Source organism: Adiantum capillus-veneris, chromosome 4, assembly GCF_014529385.1.
Source record: "Adiantum capillus-veneris isolate H3 chromosome 4, ASM1452938v2, whole genome shotgun sequence".
Classification (NCBI taxonomy): domain Eukaryota; kingdom Viridiplantae; phylum Streptophyta; class Polypodiopsida; order Polypodiales; family Pteridaceae; genus Adiantum; species Adiantum capillus-veneris.
In genome coordinates, this window is record NC_140934.1 from 81,823,837 (window position 1) to 81,845,671 (window position 21,835).

General features: G+C 46.0%; 1 protein-coding gene across 3 annotated transcripts in view; it reads right to left on the reverse strand.

Moving 5' to 3' along the window:
* The window catches only part of LOC147459493 (chitin elicitor receptor kinase 1-like), a 45,228-nt gene that overhangs the window by 14,100 nt on the left and 9,293 nt on the right, over positions 1-21,835 (reverse strand). For all 3 annotated transcript variants that reach the window (XR_015187883.1, XR_015187882.1, XM_086510748.1), the window contains exons 6-8: positions 465-554; positions 288-378; positions 64-215 (exon numbers count right to left, since the gene is read on the reverse strand). Coding sequence is in view for 1 of the 3 variants with exons in the window: in XM_086510748.1 (XP_086366874.1) it covers positions 64-215; positions 288-378; positions 465-554 (333 nt within the window). In the remaining 2 variants the exon portion in view is untranslated. The remainder of the gene's footprint in view (positions 1-63; positions 216-287; positions 379-464; positions 555-21,835) is intronic.

The window sequence follows — 21,835 nt, forward strand, 5'->3', positions numbered from 1 at the left end:
AATAGCAGACATTCAATAATAACCAATGAATAGACACAAAAACATGTAACATAATGAAGGTGCCTTGGCATGAAAATTTGAATCCAAAAGAATGTTGCTTGGCTTCAAGTCACGATGTATGTAGGTTGGTCTAGTATGATCGTGCATATATTCCACACCCCTTGCAGCATCAAGTGCTATTTGAACTCTGGTTATCCATTGCAGTGGGTTTTTGCCTGAAGCATTGACACCATAACGTTTTTAAGAGCACACAAAAGACTGATGGAACTATGGTCAATACTGCATACCAGATCGTAGGTGATGAGCTAATGTTCCATTGTCTACATACTCGTACACAAGCACCAAGTATTTTTCAGTACAGTACCCAATAAGATCCACCTGCAGCAAGAGTACAAAATGATAGAGCAAAGAATGAGATCAAACCCTGAGTCAAAAAAAGAGCATTGTTGAGAGTTTTAACTTGCCAAATTAGCATGATGTACACTTGAAAGTATTCTTATCTCGTTCAAAAACTCTTGTGTTGCCTTCATATCCATCTGTTTCACTGCTAACTTCTGCAAAAATGTATGTTTCAAGTCATACGCTGATGGAAAAACTCACTCTTTTACATCCCATCATTGTGGCTGATGAGGCAAGTTGCAACACATTCAGCTAGTCAGCCCTTTCAAAGTTCAAACCCTCCTTTCAAAATGGACTCTCAACTCTCACCATACCAAGCCCGAAAAGATATCATGATTGTCAACTAAATGTCACAAAAAGGATAGCATATCTCCATAAATACCATCAAAAAAAGCAGAAAATATTTAATACTCAGAAGCTAGACACGAGAGAGAGAGAGAGAGAGAGAGAGAGAGAGAGAGAGAGAGAGAGAGAAGAAGAAAAGAGTTTTAACGTTGTAGGAAACTATCCCAAGAGACCTTAAAGATCTAGCTGACGAGGAGTTGAACTCAAGACTTGTTGAGATGAAATGAAATGAAATGTTATATTAGCGTCTTCAAGAGGCCAAAGTGACCTATAGACCAAAAGTTAAAATTGGTGAATCTGATACAGTGTCTTGAGTACAAAAAAGTACAAAGGAACTCAAAGACTGAAAAACTGAACCTGGAATGAAATAGATGGGGAGGGGTGATGGGGTGAGGGCTGATATAATGGGTTAGCTGAGACAAAGATGGAGCAAATGAGATACAAATCATCCGATGAGATCCCTCATTGGTCGCTGCCGAATTTCATCAATACCCTCCATGGTCAATACTCTGACTACTCGTCTCGCATATCGAGCTAGGATGGTCTGGATCCTTTGCTGCCACCTTTGTCGATGATGTGAGGCCCCCCGTGGTCGTGGGCGCCTAGATCTACCTAGCTCAATGGCTCGATCGATCCGCGTACCTTTGTTCTGGTTGGGATCTGAGATCTGCTGTGAAGACTGCTCTTATGACTGTTCCCTGGCTGGTGTAAAGAAATCTGTGATCTGTCTCTGAGACTTGCTCTCCCGTGAAGTCCTCAACAAGCTCTCTCTATGTCTATGCAGCTCTAGTAGAAACAATCCAAGACATCGCTGAGAGAGAGAGAGAGAGAGAGAGAGAGAGAGAGAGAGAGAGAGAGAGAGAGAGAGAAATGAAATGAAATGAAATGTTATATCTTCAAAAGGCCAGAATGACCTATGAGACCAAACTGATACAAAAGTGGTGAATCTGTTACAATGTCTGGGTACCTTAGTACTAAAGTACTAAGTGTGAAAAGTGTGAAAGTAAATGTGAAAACTAAATACAAAGTATTAAATAAAGAGAGAGAGAGAGAGAGAGAGAGAGAGAGAGAGAGAGAGAGAGAGAGAGAGATGAAATGAAATGAAAAGATATATTAACGTCTTCAAAAGGCCAAAATGACCTATGAGACCAATCCGTTACAAACTGGTGGGGAGAGAGAGAGAGAGAGAGAGAGGGAATTCTATTAATGTCCTCTAAAGGCCAAAGTTGACCTATAGCACCAATCAGATACATGCATAGTTACAATCCACTTTTCGAGTATCATTTGAAAAATAGAAGTAAATAAACCTAACACTCAAACAAAAACTCAAGAGGCTCTTATGAATCATAAAAGCTCAGTTTCCACCAAAGAATGATGATCTACTATCTTAGGTGCTGTGAGAAGAATTAGTTGTCAGTTCTCCACATTGTGTATGGAGTTCTTGAACTCACGGATGATTGTTTTTCCTTCTCTATAGTCTGAACTAACAAATTATAAGAGGGGATAAAACACTCACAAAAATACAAAGCAAGGGACACAAGAAAATAGAAAAAGGAACACCTAAATCACTTTGTTTGTTAATAAACAAAACTAGATGAACAAACCACTACCCTTAAAAATGATTTTAGAAAAGGCATAAGCAAAATAAGCTAAAGACGTTTACTTGATTAAAACTTGCAACACATACTGAACCTTAAACTAACAACGATAAGGCATCTCAAAGACTTAATCCTAAAATTAGACTCCACACAACTTCTAAAGGAGCAAATTCTTAAATCCTAATTAAGCTAAATTCTAGAAATGAATACTACTATAAACATACCTAGAAGAGACAAAAGTTCAAAACTTGACAATATGCGACCTCAACTTCGCTACTTGTCCAAACCGATTATCACCTTTATCATGCATAGCCTAGACAACAACTATGACATCCCTACTTACGTCATCAGTGCCCAAGAGAGGTGCAGGTTTGTATACAACTCATTCATGCTTTGAACGTACTCTATAAATCCAACGAACTGAGTTCCTATCATCCTCAAGAGGTGATGGGCATACTCCTCCATGACAAAGGCTAGCATTGTAAGGTGCAGCGGAAGTGAATGTTGAACTTTGCTCAAGATGAGTGCTCCGAACTGTGCTCAAGGGTTCCTTTTACGGACGGAAGGGAGAGCCTTCCGTTCCTTTAGTGAGAAAGTGCAAATGATCACAATAAAAATGGTAACACTGTGAATGAAGGTACTGAGACTGAGAGAAAGAGAGAGAAGAATACGACACCAGAATGCTGTCAAACCGTCCTCCAAGGGCCCCTCTCTCGATGGCGAGGAAGTCTTTGCTATTGATTGCACAAATCTCTACAATGGTCTTGCCAACGATGTCGACGACGATGAGGACGACGGCTGAAAACAAAAACCGCTAGGGCCTGAAATCTGCATATCTTGTATCTGCTGAATTCTGACTCTATGTCGGTGACGACGACGCGACGACGACGCAGATGCTGGAATCTGCAAATAGCGGGCTGAATCTGTAAATGCTGGCTGATCTGACCGTGCGGCGAGGATCTGCTATGGGAAGGTGAGATCTGCGAGGTTTGGGGGCTGCGGTACGAAATCTAACTGCTGAAAATGCAAAATGCTGATGCAAGTGAAGGTTCTGTCGCCGCCGGGAATCTGCAAAACGCAGGGCTGATCTGCTGTCTGCTAGGGAATCTGCTGTGAATCTGCTAACGCAAGGCTGATCTGCAAGTTGCAAAATGTTGGGGCTGATCTGCAAATGCTGAAAACGCTAGGCTATCTTGATGGCTGAAAAATGCTAGGAGTTTCTGCCGGGGGTCTTGCTGAGAAGGTGCACTACCAGACACTGGGTCCTTGCTACCTCTTCTGCCAGAAAGTGCTAGCGCTAGCTTTTCTTATGTACTGACTTGCCAAACTGCCCTACCCAGTTTTCCAACAAAGTCACTTAATAATAATAAGTGAAAAATGACTAAAATAGAAAAAATGGGTTCTATGCACTGTAAAATGCTCATGATGGATTCTGATGGTAATGCTGATGATCATGTTGTGTGCAACCAGAGGAAATGCAACTACTCTAAGTGTCTGGACATGCACGACCTGTGAACAGACTCACGAAGGTGCCAGAACACTTCCTAAGCTCAACTGAACTGAATTGAATTGAACCCTTGTCATGAAGTAGCTTGTCCACACGCACATGGGGTTAGATGTGCACGTGACATCCCCTCCTTATTAAAGGGAGGTACTGATACCGAACTGTATGGCGTCGAGGGAGATCGCCAACAGTGTCTGGAATCCTGTGCAGGACTCTTTGCCGGCCCACTCTGATACGTGGGTCGTGCGATACTTGTTGAACTTCATAAAGGTCTGCAACGCTTGCTTCTTAGGGCCGCGCTGAAAGCAACAAAGTCATCTGAGGCTGCGTCAAAGCTCCAACTTTGGCTATAGTCGTGGATCTACCGTCTTCAAGAATCTCCCAGGAGGAAAATTCCTGAAACCACTTCCAACACAAAAACATAAACATACCCATTCCATGTAGAGTGACTGGAAAAAGACTATTCTTTCGAAAAAACTGTGCATGCAATGCAGATGAACAAAGTGAAGGAGTGCCAAACCTTACATCAAACACACGCAAACCGTGACATCGAATCTTGAATTTCTGATCTAAATCTATCAATTGTGGCAAATCATAATGGAAATGCCGATGCTTGATGCTCAAACCTTCTTGTGCTCTTTCGGATACTATGTCATGCCAAGGAAAAGACATGGAATGTGAATTCCTTGAATGCAACATTTCATCTTTTCATGAATAATCTGCATATATCCGTGCTCATTCATGAGTAAATCGTGTTCATCGTACAATATGACATGCTTATGAGAAGGGATCACATAAAAACGGTGACTAAAATACAGGAAACCATTACGAATGAAGCACTCATGCAACAATGCGTGCTGACTAATCATACTTCCTGTGGGGGTTCTTGGGACCTCGACTCGAGAGCCAAGATCGGGTCTTGGTGATTGATCGAATCTGCAATGAGGTTAGCTTCACTAGAAAAAGCATCAACTAAACGATCATCCTTGTGAACAATCACATCTTTATCCTGCAAATCATATGTGTCGTGCTTTGGAGAAGACAAGACTGAGAGAGTCTCCTTCTCATGGTGATTCTTTTCAATCTTCGCCTACACATTAGAAATGAGAGATGAAGAATGAACAACTTCCTCCCCATGAATGACAATGCGAGTCACTTTTGGCATTGAAAGTGAAAGTATTGACTGCCTAATCAATGAGACGGTTATGCTCACGAAACCATCGAATGCCTAAAAGCATATCACATCCTGATACTACAAATTTTCTTCGGAAGGACACTTGTTGAACCGTGAATAACACATCAAGGCACTCCCGTGTAATGAGAGAGTCCATACCGGGAGCGAAGCCCGACACCTCGAAAGGAGATGTCTTGCTAACCTCAAAGCGGGCTCTTTCGACAAGAGAGTCACTAATCACATCATGCATACTGCTCGGATCAAACAATATGACAAAACGCTGACCCTTCACATGACCATAACACTTAATGAGAGACTCATCAATGGGAGGATCATGAGGAACTTGGGTCACACTCGTGTTCTCATTTATTACATTAACAGAGGATGTGGGTTCTGTGGGTTCTTTAGATTCGCTAGATTCAATCTTAGGACATGTTCTTTTTATGTGACCCTTGATGTGACCAATGATAACATCGACCTTCCTTAGAATAAATGCTTTGTTCTTCTGACGTGATGTATCCTCCTAAAATTCCTTGTGCTGCTTTTTCATCTGGGGTGAGCTTAGGTTTAGCAATTGTGTTAGCTTTACCCTTAGATTCATTTTGTGAGTTCTTTTCTGAGAGACTAGAGGAAGATTGATTAGAAGAGTTACCATTCTTACCGTTCTTACTGTTCTGAGGATGGGTTCTGCGAAGTCTGAGAGGTACTTTGCGAAGTCTTGTTCTCCTTAGGCTTTCCCTTATTGTGCTTCATCTCCTCTGCAAGAGCAATCGCTACCGCCTTGTGGAGATCTACGAGGTCGAGGACTTCGACATCAAACCTGATATAGTCATTCAACCGAAAATGAAAGCCTCCTTGCGCTCATCATGCGATTTGCGTAATTGGGTGCCAAGCTGCAAAACACGATTAGAGAAAAACATAACAGGTAAACCATTTTGCTTGAGACTGCGCCAATCATCTTTCAATCGTGCTAGGTACTGAGGTGGCATAAACTGCGCCTTGAGCTTGTCTTGGAAGTCGGCCCAACTGAAGGAAAGGGACGTGTCTCCGTCGACTTCCTCTAGGTGCGCGGTCAATTGTGCCTCTTGCCATGCGTGATACCAATTAATGGCATCGACGGCAAGATACATGGCTGCCGTTAAAACCTTGCTATTCCCTGTCTTCTTAGTTGTCGCAAAATAAGCATTAAATTGATGCAACCAAGAATGAACAACGCTAGCATCCATCTTACCGTCATACTTACTGAATGTCAACTTCTCGGTGACGGGGTTGTTGGAGTCCGAATCTTGGCTTGCGCCACTTGATGAACCACCAACATCTTTGGCCGGCTCGGGTTTCGGCATGAGTACCTGTAGAACTAACTCTTGCATGCGTTGGTCTCTCTGCGCCTCACGCTCTAACTCCAAGGCCGCTCGTCTGCCTTCGGCCGCTACTCGTTGGGCTTCGCGTGTTTGCTCACACTCAAGCTCAATAGCTGCCTTTCTTTCTTCGGCCGCCAAGCACGTTTGCTCACGCTCACGTCCAAGGCTACCCTGTTCGCTTCAACCGCCAAGCGCGCTTGCTTGCGCTCACGCTCCAAGTCGGCCTTTCTTTCTTTGCACTCGCGATCCAATTCTTCTTTTCTTTCTTCGCCTTCGGGATCCAAGATTGCCTTTATTTCTTCGCGCTCGCAATCTAATTCTGCCTTTCTTTCTGCGGCCGCCAAGCGCGCTTGCTCACGCTCACGCTCTAAGGCTACCGTTCTTTCTTCGCGCTCATGCTCCAAGGCAGCGTGTTGCGCTTCTTGCCGTATCATCATGTCCATCATTGTCTTGACCAAAGCATCCATAGGATTTGGTGCAAACCTTGGCGTGGATGGGGAAGGAGGAGGGTCGGAAAAACCTCCTGGTGGGGAAAATTCTTCTTTGCCACCTCCATGTGAAGTATACATTCCGCTTCGGGTGATGACCATACACTGAAGTCTTGAGGTCTTAAGTTCACGAGGAACTTGGATTCTTGTGGTTCTTGGGTTCTTGGGTTCTTGAGGGTCTTGAGGGTCTTGGGTTCTTGAGGGTCTTCTTTAGCTTGCAATCTGTGTTAGATAAGGATCTTCTCTTACCTGAGCTCCTCTCTTTCCGCACCCCTTTGCGGCCTTGCGCTCACACCAAGGTTGCTTTTTCCCACCTCACGTCGATTGGCCGGCCGCTAAGTGCACAGTCCGCTCTCAATGAGTGAAAAGAGAAACAAGGGGAGGTTGGACAAGCCCTTATTTCTTGGGTTTCCTGTCACTCTTCAAAAACACGAATAGGAATCGGCACCCCCAAGTGGACTTGGGCTACGTGCGACCGCAACAAGCAAAAAAAAAAATGTTGTGGTTCTTTCCTTGAGTGATACAGAACACTGCCAAAGCTCTGATACCAATGTAAGGTGCAGCGGAAGTGAATGTTGAACTTTGCTCAAGATGAGTGCTCCGAACTGTGCTCAAGGGTTCCTTTTACTTACGGAAGGGAGAGCCTTCCGTTCCTTTAATGAGAAAGTGCAAATGATCACAAACAAAGTGGTAACACTGTGAATGAAGGTACTAAGACTGAGAGAAAGAGAGAGAAGAATACGACACCAAAATGCTGTCAAACCGTCCTCCAAGGGCCCCTCTCTCGATGGCGAGGAAGTCTTTGCTATTGATTGCACAAATCTCTACAATGGTCTAAATGCAATGGTCTTGCCAACGATGTCGACAAAGATGACGACGACGACGAGACAGGCTGAAAACTGAAAAAACTAGGGGCTGAAATCTGCATATCTTGTATCTGCTGAATTTTGACTCTATGTCGGTGACGACGACACGACGATGACGCAGATGCTGAAATATGCGAATAGCGGGCTGAATCTGTAAACTCTATGTCGGTGACGACGACACGACGATGACGCAGATGCTGAAATATGCGAATAGCGGGCTGAATCTGTAAACGCTGGCTGATCTGACCGTGCGGCGAGGATCTGCTATAGGAAGGTGAGATCTGCGAGGTTTGGGGCTGCGGTACGGAATCTAACTGCTGAAAATGCAAAACGCTGATGCAAGTGAAGGTTCTGTCGCCGCCGGGAATTTGCAAAACACTGATGGTAGTCTGCAATTGCAAAAACGCTGGGCTGATCTGCTGTCTATTGCAAAAACGCTAGGGAATCTGCTGTGAATCTCCTAACGCCAGGCTGATCTGCAAGTTGCAAAACGTTGGGGCTGATCTGCAAATGCTGAAAACGCTAGGCTGTCTTGATAGCTGAAAAATGCTAGGAGTTCCTGCCGGGGGCATAGTTACCCGGAACAGGAATGGGGAACAGGAACGGGAGGGTCCGGAACGGGACGGGAACGGGGAGGAGGAGGGGGGGCCGAAACGGAACGGAGTTGGAACGGTCCACCTAAAGTAAGGATTGAATTACCTCCATTCAGCTTAGTCTCAAATAAACTCCTAAACAACCCCAAAACTGCCACCAAATCTGCCCCCTAACCTGCCCTCAAATTGCACCAAATATGTTCCCCGAACAGCCCTAAATCTGCCCCCAAAAGCCCACTTTTATTCCCCCAACTTCCTACTTTTGCCCGTTCCGCCCCGCGTTTCGCCAATCCACCTCATGTTCCGCCCATTCCGGAACACCGTTCCGGTTACACCCCGTTCCGGAACGGTGTTCCGTTCCCATCTCCGTTTCAGGAACAGGACTCGTCCGGAACGCCGTTTCGGAACGTTTGGGCTGTGTTCCCCCCGTTCCCTGTTACAATGGCCGGGGGTCTTGCTAAGAAAGTCACTTAATAATAATAAGTGAAAAATGGATAAAATAGGAAAAATGGATTCTATGCACTGTAAAATGCTCATGATGGGGGAGCTCATCAATGGCTTGACACTCTGGTTCATCTGGCGGGCCCGTTGCTTCCACATCTTTGAGGCTCGTCATGTGCCACCATCAAAGACTGTTCGCGATTTTTGGCTAGAGCTGATCCACACTCTCAGAGGACAGCTCGAGAGACTACAGGCCAGCTCCGACCGCATGCAAGAGCGCAGAGAGGCTTTCCTTCGACTCTCGCGTCCTGGGCCTTTCTACACCATGGTCCAAGGTGTACTCCGATGGCACTACCGACCACCTGTGTGGCTTTTCCCTCCCCCCATTTCTTGATTTAGCCCCATTGTACATATGCTAGTTTTTTCATTGGGAGAGTCTCCCCACCATGGTTGTTGTAGCCCTCTCTTGAAGAGGTGGTTGTAGCCCTATTGGCAGTTTCAGTAACTAATAGAAGGATCTTTTTCTCAGGAAAAAAAATGCTCATGATGGATTCTGATGGTAATGTTGATACTCTAAGTGCCTAGACATGCACGGCCTGCGACCAGACTCACAAAGGTGCCAGAACACTTCCCAAGCTGAACTGAACTGAACCCAACCCTTGTGATGAAGTAGCTTGTCCACATGCACATAGGGTTAGATGTGCACGTGACAAGCATCTATCGAGTAAGAGCAAAAATACTAAAGCACTAAAGATCTAGACAACTGTCACAAACTGCTGACCTGTCAAAGACCTGAAGAATGGAGCCAACTTGCAGATCCTGGCCGAGGGCCTAAACCCTAAGAAGAACAAGAAACATAAGAAGAAGTCCTACCAACTTATGGGGACCCCGTCCAAAAGGGCCCCAAGTGACATAAAGGATTAAAATAAAGCAGTACCCGCACATATACGTGGCTGCTACTAACGTGGCAGATTTTCGGATTTTCTGCTTACAATGCTGACGTGGCAGATTTCCGCAAAACGCGTCGACAGTGTTGATGTGGTAGTTGTACAGAATTCCGTGATTTACGTTGGCAGCTTTTTGGCATTGCTTTTGGACCAGAAGCTTTTGAGTTTGAAGGATTTTCATGTAAACTGCTTATCATAGCCCAAGGGCCTTTAAATATGTGTTAAGTGTTCATTCTCTGGCATGCTTCCTGGAGAAGGTGCAGAGTCTGGAGTACCCGCTTGTACTGAGTTGATGCAATATAAAGAAATACCGAAAGGGGCGCCAAGGTTTGGGGCCAGTACTCTCTGGGGTGGAATTCCGCCACTCCGTGTCGCTTGTCGTCTCTCTCTCTCTCTCTCAGTTCAATTGTTATTGAAGTGCTAAAAGTCTGTTCAGTCTGTTCTTTTCTATTGGCACGTGGTGCCTGTCTTGTGACAACAAGAGATTAGCGTGTTATTAAGTCAAACAATATGAGGGCTTTTAAGCTCCCCACTATTCTTAAATTTACTATCACTTGTTTCGAACATTCCAAAAGAAGAAACGTTAAAAATATACTTACTACGACTCAAAAATGAATGAATGCTTTTCACAACTCTTTTGAATGAGAATCCTTTCTCAACGAGTAAAGAAAGAGATGAGACGACTGAACAACAAAAGCAGATTTACTAGAACAAAGACGAGAAAATCAGAAAATTTGAAAACAAATGACACCATATTTAGTGGATGATATTTAAATTGACATATTCCAGTTCAAGGCGTTTATCATAGATATCTACTTCCAAACCCAATGAGGTTTAAACTATCGTAAGGTCTAAAAAGGCACAACAACCACTATTTGTGGTACAATTAAGTTCACAAATCTTCTTAGGATAAATTGCTCCACCTGCAGAACTTGAATCCAAGTACATAAAATCTTGAAAAGAAGGAACACAAAAACAAAAAGATCCTGTATATCCACAAGCAAATTTTGTTTGAGTGTCATGATGCACCAAGTGCAAGACACCCTGGCATACACCATACTTAAGCCTTGGTCGGCCGGTATTTCTATTGGCCGCACACGAAAGATTTTGTTGAAAAGTATGTACGAGAAAGCACACAATGTCAGCTCAACAAAGCTGAACGTCAAAAGCATGTTGGGCTCTTAAATCCTCTGCAAATGCCCGATAGTAAATGGTCAAGTATTTCTATGGATTTTGTAGTTGGATTGCCTCGGACCAACCATAGTCACGATGCCATTTGGGTCGTTGTCGATCGACTCACAAAGGTGGCACGGTTTATTCCTACACGCTCCATCGTAAAAAGTCACGAGTTAGCTCAACTCTTTGTGAAACATCTATACAAATTGTATGGTTTGCTTGAGGAAATTGAGGGTGATCGCAATTTGAAATTCACTAGCAATTTCTGCCAAACGGTCTTTTAAAAATTGAAAACCCGTTTATGCATGTCGTCGTCAAATCATCCTCAAATTGATGGACAAACCGAACGCACAAATCAAACCATGGAGGATATGCTAGGAACCCATGTTTCCCAACGTCAATCTGATTGGGAACGATCTCTCCCCCAGATTGAATTTGCTTATATCTGTATTAAGCACTCAGCTACTCGTTATAGCCCGTTTATTCTTATGTATGGTTATGAGCTGAAACCACCGATTGCCTCCACACTCAAGGGAGTGAAGATGCGATCAGTAGTCAATTTCTTGCGCAATATGCAAAAAATGCTCAAGATCGCAAAAGAGAGCATCAAGAAGGCACAAGATCGTGCCACTTTTTATGCTAATCAAATCGACAACCCCTCAAACTCCAAGAAGGCATGTGGGTATATCTTAGGGTACCGAAGAATTTTGGACCGGTCCATGCTCGAAACTATAATTGGGGTTTCTTACAAGTTGGACCTACCTCCAAGCATTGTTGTTCATTATGTGTTCCACGTGAGCCGTCTAAAAGAACGGTTGGGACAAGATGACTTAGTGATTCCTTCCGAGGAAGGCTCGAACTTGGAAGACACCACCCGCTACATTCCACTTGAACCCGAATCAGTTCTAAATCAAAGAGTCCGCAAGTCTCACAAGACTTCATACCCCAAATATTTGATCAAGTGGAAGCATCGTCTTGAGTCTCAAGCTACTAGGAAAGTCGCTTAGATTGTTGAAAATACGTTTTCCCGGTCTTATAATCGAGTATATTGCTACGAACAGCAATTCAAAATAAGGGGGAAATTGTTACGTCCCCGCACATCAGGATGGGCGTCTACAGTATGTCCAGGCAGTGTGAACCTTGCCCTTTGGTTATGAAGTCCTATAAATAGGACTTGGGTCTCATTTGTGAGACATCTGGTGTGACACCACAATTGGACTCTAGGCCCTTGGCAACTCTATCCACACACCCGTATTGGTGTGGGCGTGGTGGTATGGGACACCAGCCCTTGTGGTAGAGGCTAGCCCGTTTGGTTGTAGGCTCCCAAGCTCGGGGGCTCTAAGGCTCGGAGGTGACTTTGATGTCACTCACTATGTGTGTCTAGGTGTGAGTTTGGTTTGCGTCATGTCATATGTGCAGGCTGGTCACACTGGCCAAACATACTGCAGGCGCCCGTCCTGATGTCTAGAGACGTAGCACATGCACACATAATTCCCACTAAAGCATTCTCAAACTGCAAGGAAATCCATATGGTTCTGCCCAAAACCAAAGTGTCGTAGTCATGCAAACAATGACGCTATCACGATCCCACAAATATACATACGCGCCCATTGGATTCATGACCCCTCTCTCTCTCTCTCTCTCTCTCTCTCTCTCTCTCTCTCTCTCTCTCTCTCTCTCTCTCTCTCTCTCTCTCTCTCTCTCTCTCTCTCTAAAAGAGCACTAGCAGAGTGGACTTCACACAACATTGTTTCTATCCACAAGTCCGAAGTCACTCTTGACCAGGCAGCCATTGGACCATCATGATCGGCCATTGTCACGTGCACATCTAACCCTATGTGCATGTGGACAAGTTGTAACTCCTACTCCTACGATTTAGGACAGCCTAGGAAGTGTTTTAGCACCTTCGTGAGCTTGTACGCGAGACGTGCATGTCCAAGCACTTTAGTTAGTTGAATACCCTCTGATTGCATAGGGTCACCTCCGGTGTCTACTAGGTGTAGGCACTGAGGAGTGGTCGCATTTAGTACTTTAGAATTGGCCTAGGCAGTTTATAAGCATGTGAAGCAACTCTTGTTAATAATATTGATATATTAATAAGTGCCCAGCTAGTTAGAAGTGTTTGATACCCAATGCGTGGGCAACAGTACCTTCAGCACCTCAGTAGCGCTGGTGTTTTTGCACCCTCTAGCGTTTTCTACATCAAATCAACCAGCATTTTCAGCCTGCAATCCCCAGATCACTCAGCATCCCAGCAGATACACCAACATTAGTAATTTTCAGCCATTAAGTATCCAGCCCATCAGTATTTTGCATCAGCAATCAAGAGTTTGCAGATCTCATCCTCATAGCATCAGCGATTCCTGATTTCAGCTATAGTCTCACAGTACCCTCGTAGATCCAAGTCTGCCTCTCTAGCGTTTTCAGATTTCAGCCTCAGCCTCTCACATCCAAGCATCTACCGCAAGATCCCATCAGCACCTCTACATATACATCCATTGTATTAGCAACTGTGCAATCTAAAGCAAATACCACTCTAGCAATAAGTGGGGCCCCATCTAGTGTTAGTCTTCTTTCTCTCTCTATCACTCACAGAACCTTCAGTCATAGTATCATTCTCTCTTCTCTCTCTTTTTCTATTGCACATCTCTCTCATTTAAGTAAAAGGAACCTCGTGTACGTACTCAGCCCTCATCCTAAGATATCACCTTCAATCACTTCCGCTGCACCTAATAGTCACATGTTGGCCAAACTCTATGAAGCAATGCTCGAGGCAAAGTTGAGCTCATATGCACAACAAGGGCCTACAAGCCACAGGACATGCCCTTTTCACACGAGCCTTCTATACCATCGACCACATTTTACTCTACATTGACCGATTGATCAAGCAAAGATGAAGAGGAGGCGACTATACTACTGCTTTGTGGCTTTCCACAAAGCCTTCGACATAGTCCCACACGACTAACTCTTCGGATGCATGCAGACAATTGGTGCACCATCAAAGATGGCTTGAGGAATCTACTCTCTCTAGGAGAACGAAAACGTGTACTTAATTACTTTTGAGATTATTCAATTAAAAGAGCGTAGGAATCTTCACAGACAATTCTTAGAAAATAAAGCAGAGAGAGAACTCGGCACTAGGCACCAGAAGATGGGCTAGTCCCTCCCCTCGAGGAGATTTTCTACTAATTCCAAACTTTTACAAACACATGAACTGGAACAGTTTGCACCATTCTCTGTCCAAGAGTCTATTCTAATGCATAAAAAGGCATGTAATCATGAGCCTATTGGCTGAAATTTGTCATACCTATAGCCGAGAACGGCTATATCTGGAGACTTCTTGGAGGAAGTGATCCCTACTATTAACAGCTCGCTTGTGAATTGTCTAAGCGAGTACGCGTTGGTTGAAAACGACTTCTGGAGTTCGTTAAGGTGCTGAAATTTGCGTTGACGGCCAGTATAGAGCAAGCGTGTAAAATACTTTTGAGATTATTCAATTGAAATAGCTTAAGGATTTTCACAACACAACGCTTGGAAAATAAAGTAGAGACAGAGAACACAGCACTAGGGACCAGAAGATGGGTTGGTCCTCCCCCCCTTGAGGAGATTTTCTATTAATTCTGAACTTTTACAAACACGTGAACCGGAACAATTTGTATTGTTCTCTGTCACAGAGTCTGTTCTGATGAATAAAAATGCATGTACTCATGAGCCTGTTGGCCGAACTTTGTCATGCCTGTAGCCGAGAACGGCTCTATCTGCTTCGTTTTGCAATCTCCTACACGAGAGCGGTTGCTTCTGTTGCTTACTCGCTTATCGAGTGCCCAAGCGGGAACGCCTTGGCTGAAAATTGTGTTTCGAACTTGACAGAGTGCTGAAAATCTGAACGGACAGCCAATACCAGCTTGTCTGAGTGCGGCTATTCCCCACAGGAACGCACACAAGCTTCTATGGCTGAAATTCACTTTCTTTGTCAGCTTCGTAACCTTTGCATGGTCCTCACAAGAGCACTGAGCAAGAATTTGTTGATGGCGCACACACACACACACACACACACACACACACACACACACAGAGCCTGCAAATAGTAGCACTACCTCTATGTAGCCATGCATTGGGTTTTCTCCTACCAAATGGCGTACAACTGGGAGGAAAGAAAGCTCGCAAGATTCATACATTGGCCTCTTTCTAAAAATTCACGCCACTTCCTGATTTTTTTGCCTTATTTTAATGTTATAAGATTTGACACTTGTTCATACTGACCTGGCGACTCATTAACAAGGTTTTTAAGACTTAAACTTAAAAACGAGCATTAAAACGCAGGTTTTCAACAGATCTAGAGCATCATTAACAAGGTTTTTAAGACTTAAACTTAAAAACAAGCATTAAAACAGGGGTTTTCGACCAATCTAGAGCATTATTATGTCTGTTGTTTCCATGCCTCTACCAACTCAATCTCTTTGCTCCCGCCGCGATGTATTTACACTGTTAGAGTTCAAGCATCTCTCTGGATTTGTCTAGTTGGTCCAAGTTTCTCCCACGGATAGGTTGTCACAAACTGCTGACGTGTCAAAGCCTAAAGAATAAAGCCAACTTGCAGATGTGGGCCGAGGGGCCTAAACCCTAAGAAGAACAAGTAGCAGAAGAAGAAGTCCTACCAACTTATGGGGACCCCGTCCGATGGGGCCCCAACTGACATAAAGGAAATAAAGCAGGACTCACACACACACACAAGAACTTGCGAAGCAGGCTGATGATGCTTTTCACGCTGGCGGTGCTGACGTGGCAGGACTGTACGGATTTTCGTAAATTGCGCTGGCAGCTTTTTGGCTTTGCTTTTGGACCATATGTTTTTGAGTTTGAAAGATTTTCACTATAATTGCTTTTTAAGCCAAGGGCCTTTAAATATGAGGTTAGGGCTCATTCTCTGGCATGCTTCCTGGAGAAGGTGCAGAGTCTGGAGTGTCGGCTTGTACCGTGTTGATGCAATATAAAGAAATACCGAAAGGGGCGCCAAGGTTTGGGGCCAATACTCTCTGGGGTGGAATTCCGCCACTCCGTGTCGCATGTCGTCTCTCTCTTTCAGTTCGGTTGTTATTGAAGTGCTAAAAGTTTGTTCAGTCTGTTCTTTTTTATTAGCACGTGGTGCCCGCCTTGTGACATAGGTGTTAGGGAGTGAGGGTTGTTTTGTGGTTGGGTCCGGCGAGTGTGAGGTTGTTTTCTCATGTCAAGTTGTGTTTAGCCATGTTTAGCCTTGGGTTTTGGCTTGGTTCCATGCAAAGCTACCCGAAACAGAAACGGGGAATGGGAGGGTCTAGAATGGGACGGGAACAGGGAGGAGGAGGGGGGGCCAGAACGGGAACGGGAACGGGGCCAGAACGGTCAGCTAAAGTAAGGCTTGAATTACCTCCATTCAGCTCGGTCCCGAATCTTCCCTCAAACTGCCCCTAATATGTCCCCCAAACAACCCTAAATTTGCCCCCCAAATGCCTACTTTTGCCCATTCAATCCGTCGTTCCGCCCCGTTACACCCTGTTTCGGAACAGCGTTCCATTCCTAACTCCGTTTTGGGAACGGATTCGTTCGGAATGCCGTTTCGAAGCGTTTGGGCTACGCTCCGCTCGTTCCTTGTTACACTAGTTCCATGGCCATCTCTGCTCATGCACGCTAGGAGTAATTTTTCCCCAGCCTTGGCACATTTTTCCCTTAATCCTGATGGGCCTCCGGTGCTCTTTCCCATAGTCCTATTTATTCCCTTTTCTCCAGGGTCGTATGGCTAGAGGAGTCAGTCGGGCAGCCAGCCTTCGTGTCTATATAGGGAGGACGGGGAGTCACCTCATTAGCATATTAGTAAAGCCTAGAGGGGGGCGCCCTCCCTCCCTTGGGTGACCCAAGGGGGCTTGTAGCAAATGCAAGGCAGCTAGAGTTTTGTTGCAGATCAACCAACGTTTTGGCTTGAGATCAGCCCAGCGTTTTTGCTCAACAGATCAGCCCCAGCGTTTTGTTAGACTTACACCACTCTACTGCTTCACACAGGTCTACGGCATACTTGTACAGCTAGTATGTCTCCGGGCTGGGCCACCCATAGTCTAGGTTGTGCCTGGTCCGACCACCCTACTAGTTTGGGGCCGGCCGCCCACCTTTGTCCGGTCGCCCACACATATATTTCCATATATCATTTTCTTATTGGGTTGTGGGGGATTTTTCCGGGCTTTGCCCTCACTATAACAGGGAACGGGCAGAACACGGCCTAAACATTCCGAAATGGCGTTCCGGACGAGTCCCATTCCCAAAAGGGAGTCACGAACGGAACACCATTCCGGAACGAAGTGTAACCGGAGCGGTGTTCCGGAACGAGGAGGAATGGGGCAGAACGTGAGGCGGAACGGGCAAAAGTAGGCATTATTTGGAGCAATTTCGGAGTTGTTTAGGAGTTGATTTGGGACTAAGTTGAATGGAGGTAATTCAAGCCACTTAAGTCGACCGTTCCAGCCCCGTTCCCATTCCAGCCCCCCCTCCTCCTCCCTGTTCCCGTCCCTTTCCAAACCCTCCCGTTCCCATTCCGGGTAATTATGTTTGCCCTACCTCCCCTTGGCACCTATTTATGGGGGCAGGGGGGTACCCACTTCCACACTACCTGGTCATTGTGTATTGGGTCTTCTGCTCATGGTAGTCATGGGGCTGATCGGCCCCTCTTCACCATATCTTGCGTTTTGTGCTCTCTCTCTCTCTCTCTCTCTCTCTCTCTCTCTCTCTCTCTCTCTCTCTCTCTCTCTCTCTCTCTCTCTCTCTCTTTTTTTAAGAGTTACAGAGGAACGCCCCCTAGCCCCCGTTCCGGCGTTCCGGGGGCAGTTCCCTTCCCGAACGTTCCGAAACGTCCCGGAACGTCTGACGTTCTAGGTGGCCAGTGCAAGTCGGAATGGCCGTTCCGAAACGTTCCGGAACGCCCCCGGAATGTTCCGGAATGCCCTTGGAACGGCCAACGGCTACAAACAAATTTGGCAAAAATTGGAAAAATTGAAGTAAATGTTTGGGCTTCTTTTTGAAGTGTGCAAGGCCTCAAGGACTCATAAAATGCACCCCCCTCCCCCTTTCTCTCCACAAGCTAATCCTCAAGGGTCAAGCTCTCTCCCTCTCACACTCTCAAGATCTCTCCCTCTCAAGACTCACTCTCTCAAGGCTCAAGGCTTCAAGCTTTCAAGCTCTCTTCCTCTCCCTCCCACTCTCTCAAATCTCTCCCTCTCCCTCTCACTCTCTCGAGTCTCTTCCCTCTCACTCTCTCAAGCTCTCTCTCTCTCATCTTCATCTAGTCATAGCAAGGTTGAATGGTCTTCAAAACGAGTTTTTTGTGAGTATTAGAGTCAAAGCACTCTAATACTCCTTGTATTTAAACACAAGGAGCTAAAAAATGCACTATTTGGGTGTTTTTTAACCTCCCGTTCCGTGCTGTTCCCGTTCCGGACCCCTAGCCGTTCCCCCGTTTTTCGGGGATCCCGTCGCCGTTCCCGTTCCGCGTTCCGGGTAACTATGCTTTTTTTTCCGCACACGCACACTCACAAGGTATCAGAGCTTCAGGCTCTCCATGGTCAAGGCGCATCTCCACATCACATTTCTCTCCCACGTTCAATCTGCAAGCATTTTTTGCTTCAGCCAGGCAAGCGACAAGATGCCGAGTTTACTGTTGCGGAGGACCCCTCTCCACCTACGTTTTTGCAGATCTACATGGCGATCACCTTCTGGCTACAAGCGCTAGCCTTCTCAAGTTGTTTCCTCACCGGAACACCCCTCCCTCTACCTGCGTTTTCAGACAGCAGATCTGCGTTTTTTTGGACAGCAGCACCAACGTTTTTGGGGCTGAATTGCCAGCATTTTCTGCACAGCAGGTCAGCGTTTTTGCAAGAGGGGGAAGCCATGGGCCTTGCCATTGGATCTTGCTATTCATACACGGCTCGGCATCTGGTGCCTTGCCGTTGAAAATCCTCTTCATCTGCTACAGATTTCAGCCATTCTGCACTGCTATTTCCTCTGTTTTTCAGCCCACTTGGGGTTCACTTTTATTTCCCACCCTCCCCAAACCCTCTGCACCGCTTTAGACCCTGCCGGGGGCGTACGAGCATGCTGAAAATCGCAGGACAGCAGCGTTTTCATCACCTCGCAGTTGCGTTTTTGGGTGGACAGCAGCCACATGGTTTGTGTTTTTCACAGAGGATGAAGTTATCTCCTGCCAGGACGCATCCAGTGGTGGTCCATGCGGTCTCTCAGTGACTGCTGCAGTACACGGTATCTTCAACATCGGCTTGATCATCTACGGGTGTACGATCCTTGGGAGATCCATTCATACCAGCCATCATTCAGCGGTTGCACACTCCAGAGGGGGCGGTGACTTGTGGTTTGCTATGGACACACCAATGCACTCATCAGAGTAGTTCACACGAGATATGGCCATGCTCATGGCATATGGGATTCCGACATTCCCAGAGAAGATGCCACCATCTTGGGCGGATAGACACTTACCACTTGACCTCGACACGTCACATCACTTGCTTACACAGAAGCATCTACATGGACTTCGAGAGAGGATCTTGGATCTCTTCTTGGACAGGTTCATTGCTTGGATCTACAGATTGGAGTGGGACTTCAGTGCTTTAGACTCTCTTGGAGAGTTTACCCGCAAGATGCGGGAGATCAGCATCCCGCGACTACATCCGGAGTCACCCGGAGCTTGGCTTGGATGGTAGTGCAGTTGCTCTTCTACACTCTTGATCATTTGGATTGCTACCTTCAAGTTGCTTACACTCACCCTCGGTACCCTTACAACAGACTCATCCACCGACCTAAGCAATAGGCCACTCCTAGCTCATTCACATTGAGAGCCACAACGAGATGCGGTTTGGTGGCGTTTGTTGGCACGGATTCAGTTTTGGTTGACACCAAAGGATTGGAGGCAGGAGATACAGGCAAGACGGCACAAACAAATTGGTCTAGCCTTTCCTCTTCTCTGAGGTTCTTCACAGCGCAGACTGCTCAATCCTGGCTTCCCTTTTTCATACAGGATGATTACGGTGCACACAGTTTGGTCTGACCATACCTCTTCTCAGAGCCTGCATAGTTATCCGAAACGGGAATAGGGAACGGGAACGGGAACGGGAACGGGAGGGTGCAGAACGGGACGCGAACAGGAGGGATGAGGGGGGCCGGAATGGGAACAGGAATGCCGGAACGATAGACCAAAGAAACTAAATATATTATATGTATTACAGGCTCATATGTTAGTGAAAAACTATAAGCTAAGCTTTTGAATTCGACCACCCTAATTAGAGCCATATTTAGACATGTTTTACGATGACAGAGCTTGAGACAAGGATGGAGTTTGACTATTGTGAGAGAGAGAGAGAGAGAGAGAGAGGGGGGGGGGGGGGGGGGGGGGGGGGGGGGGGGGGGGATGGAGCTTGAGACACGAGAGCGAGGGATGGAGCTTGAGAAAGAGAGGTAGAAGCCACATTTCTTCTTTGAGGGTGTTGTGCTTTCCACCAAAAAAGAACAGGTAGAAGCTAGAGCTCCATGTCCAAGCTTAAAGCTTTAGCAAGGAGAGTAGCTCAGTAAAGATGTTGAGAGCTTGAGGAGGAGGTGAGACGAGCCTCCAAACAGACCCAAACAGCCCCAAATCAGCCCTCCAAATAGCCCTAAACCTATCCCCAAATAGCCCCAAATCTGCCCCCAAATGGCTAGTTAAAAGAAGCTGACTTTTTTGGTTGACCGTTCCGGATTCCCATTCCGCCGTTCCAGATACCGTTCCGCCCCGTTCACTCCCTTCTAGGTCACCATTCCGATTACAACCCGTTCCAGAACGGCTTTCTGTTCCCAACTCTGTTTTCGGACCTGGACCCGTCCGGAACGCTGTTTCGGAACATTTAGGGACTATTGAGTCTGGCTTTCCCCTCATCTTGGATTACCCTACCTACAGATAGGACACCATCCAATGGTGGTCTGTACGGTCTATTGGTGACGGGTGCAATTTACGATAGCTTCTACATTGCAGACTGTTTAGTATGGCTTTCCTTGATTCGGAGGACGTTTTATGGGGCAGATTGCTACATCCGGCCATCCTGAAGTTTTACACAGCTTAGCCACCTAGCCACATTGAGTTACAGGTTCATGCATTCACACGCTTTCGGCCATTCTCATGACGGTTCTTGGGCTTCCCCATTTTCTCTAGACAGTTTGACTACAGACACCACGGATCCTATTGGGCAGGACACTTGCAGGTCTATTGGCACTGCTTTCACGACAAGGAGTTGTTTTCACACTCAGTTCGGGACATTCACGCAGTATCTTCACCCTGTATAGGCGGAGTATAGCAATTTGCTACACTGCTCATGACGGCACTTTACCATGGAGATCTCTGGGAGGCTACTACACTCGCGGAGTACACGGGAGTATTGTCCTTCAATGGACATCGCAGCGGACATCTTCATCCTTTGCCTCACATCTTTGTCTTCACGCGGTTTGTTCAGCATCAGGTGCTGAGAGGGGATGTTAGACTTACACCACTTTGCTGCTTCACACAGGGCTACAACATACTGTCACCAGGAGGTGTATTTTTCCTGTTGCCTTCCGTAAACAAGTAACTATATATTTTTATTTATTTTTATTTTTACTTGTTTTCCCGAAAACACGCAAGTGGACATTGCATGGCCAGTGTGAAACGGCTGTAGCCGACAGGTTTCTCGCATCGGGAGTCTAGGTCGGTCGGTCTGGGACTGGTTGGGCCAATTAGCACTGATTTCTCACGAGTATGTGTTATGTCCCGCTCACAGGAGAGGGGATCTAGCCCAAATGCCGTCGGGATGGGCGTCCAGTGTCCGGGCGGACGTAGTGTGAACCCGGCCAGTGTGGCCGGCCATTATTATAAAAGAGAGACCAAGGCCTCATTTACAGTTATC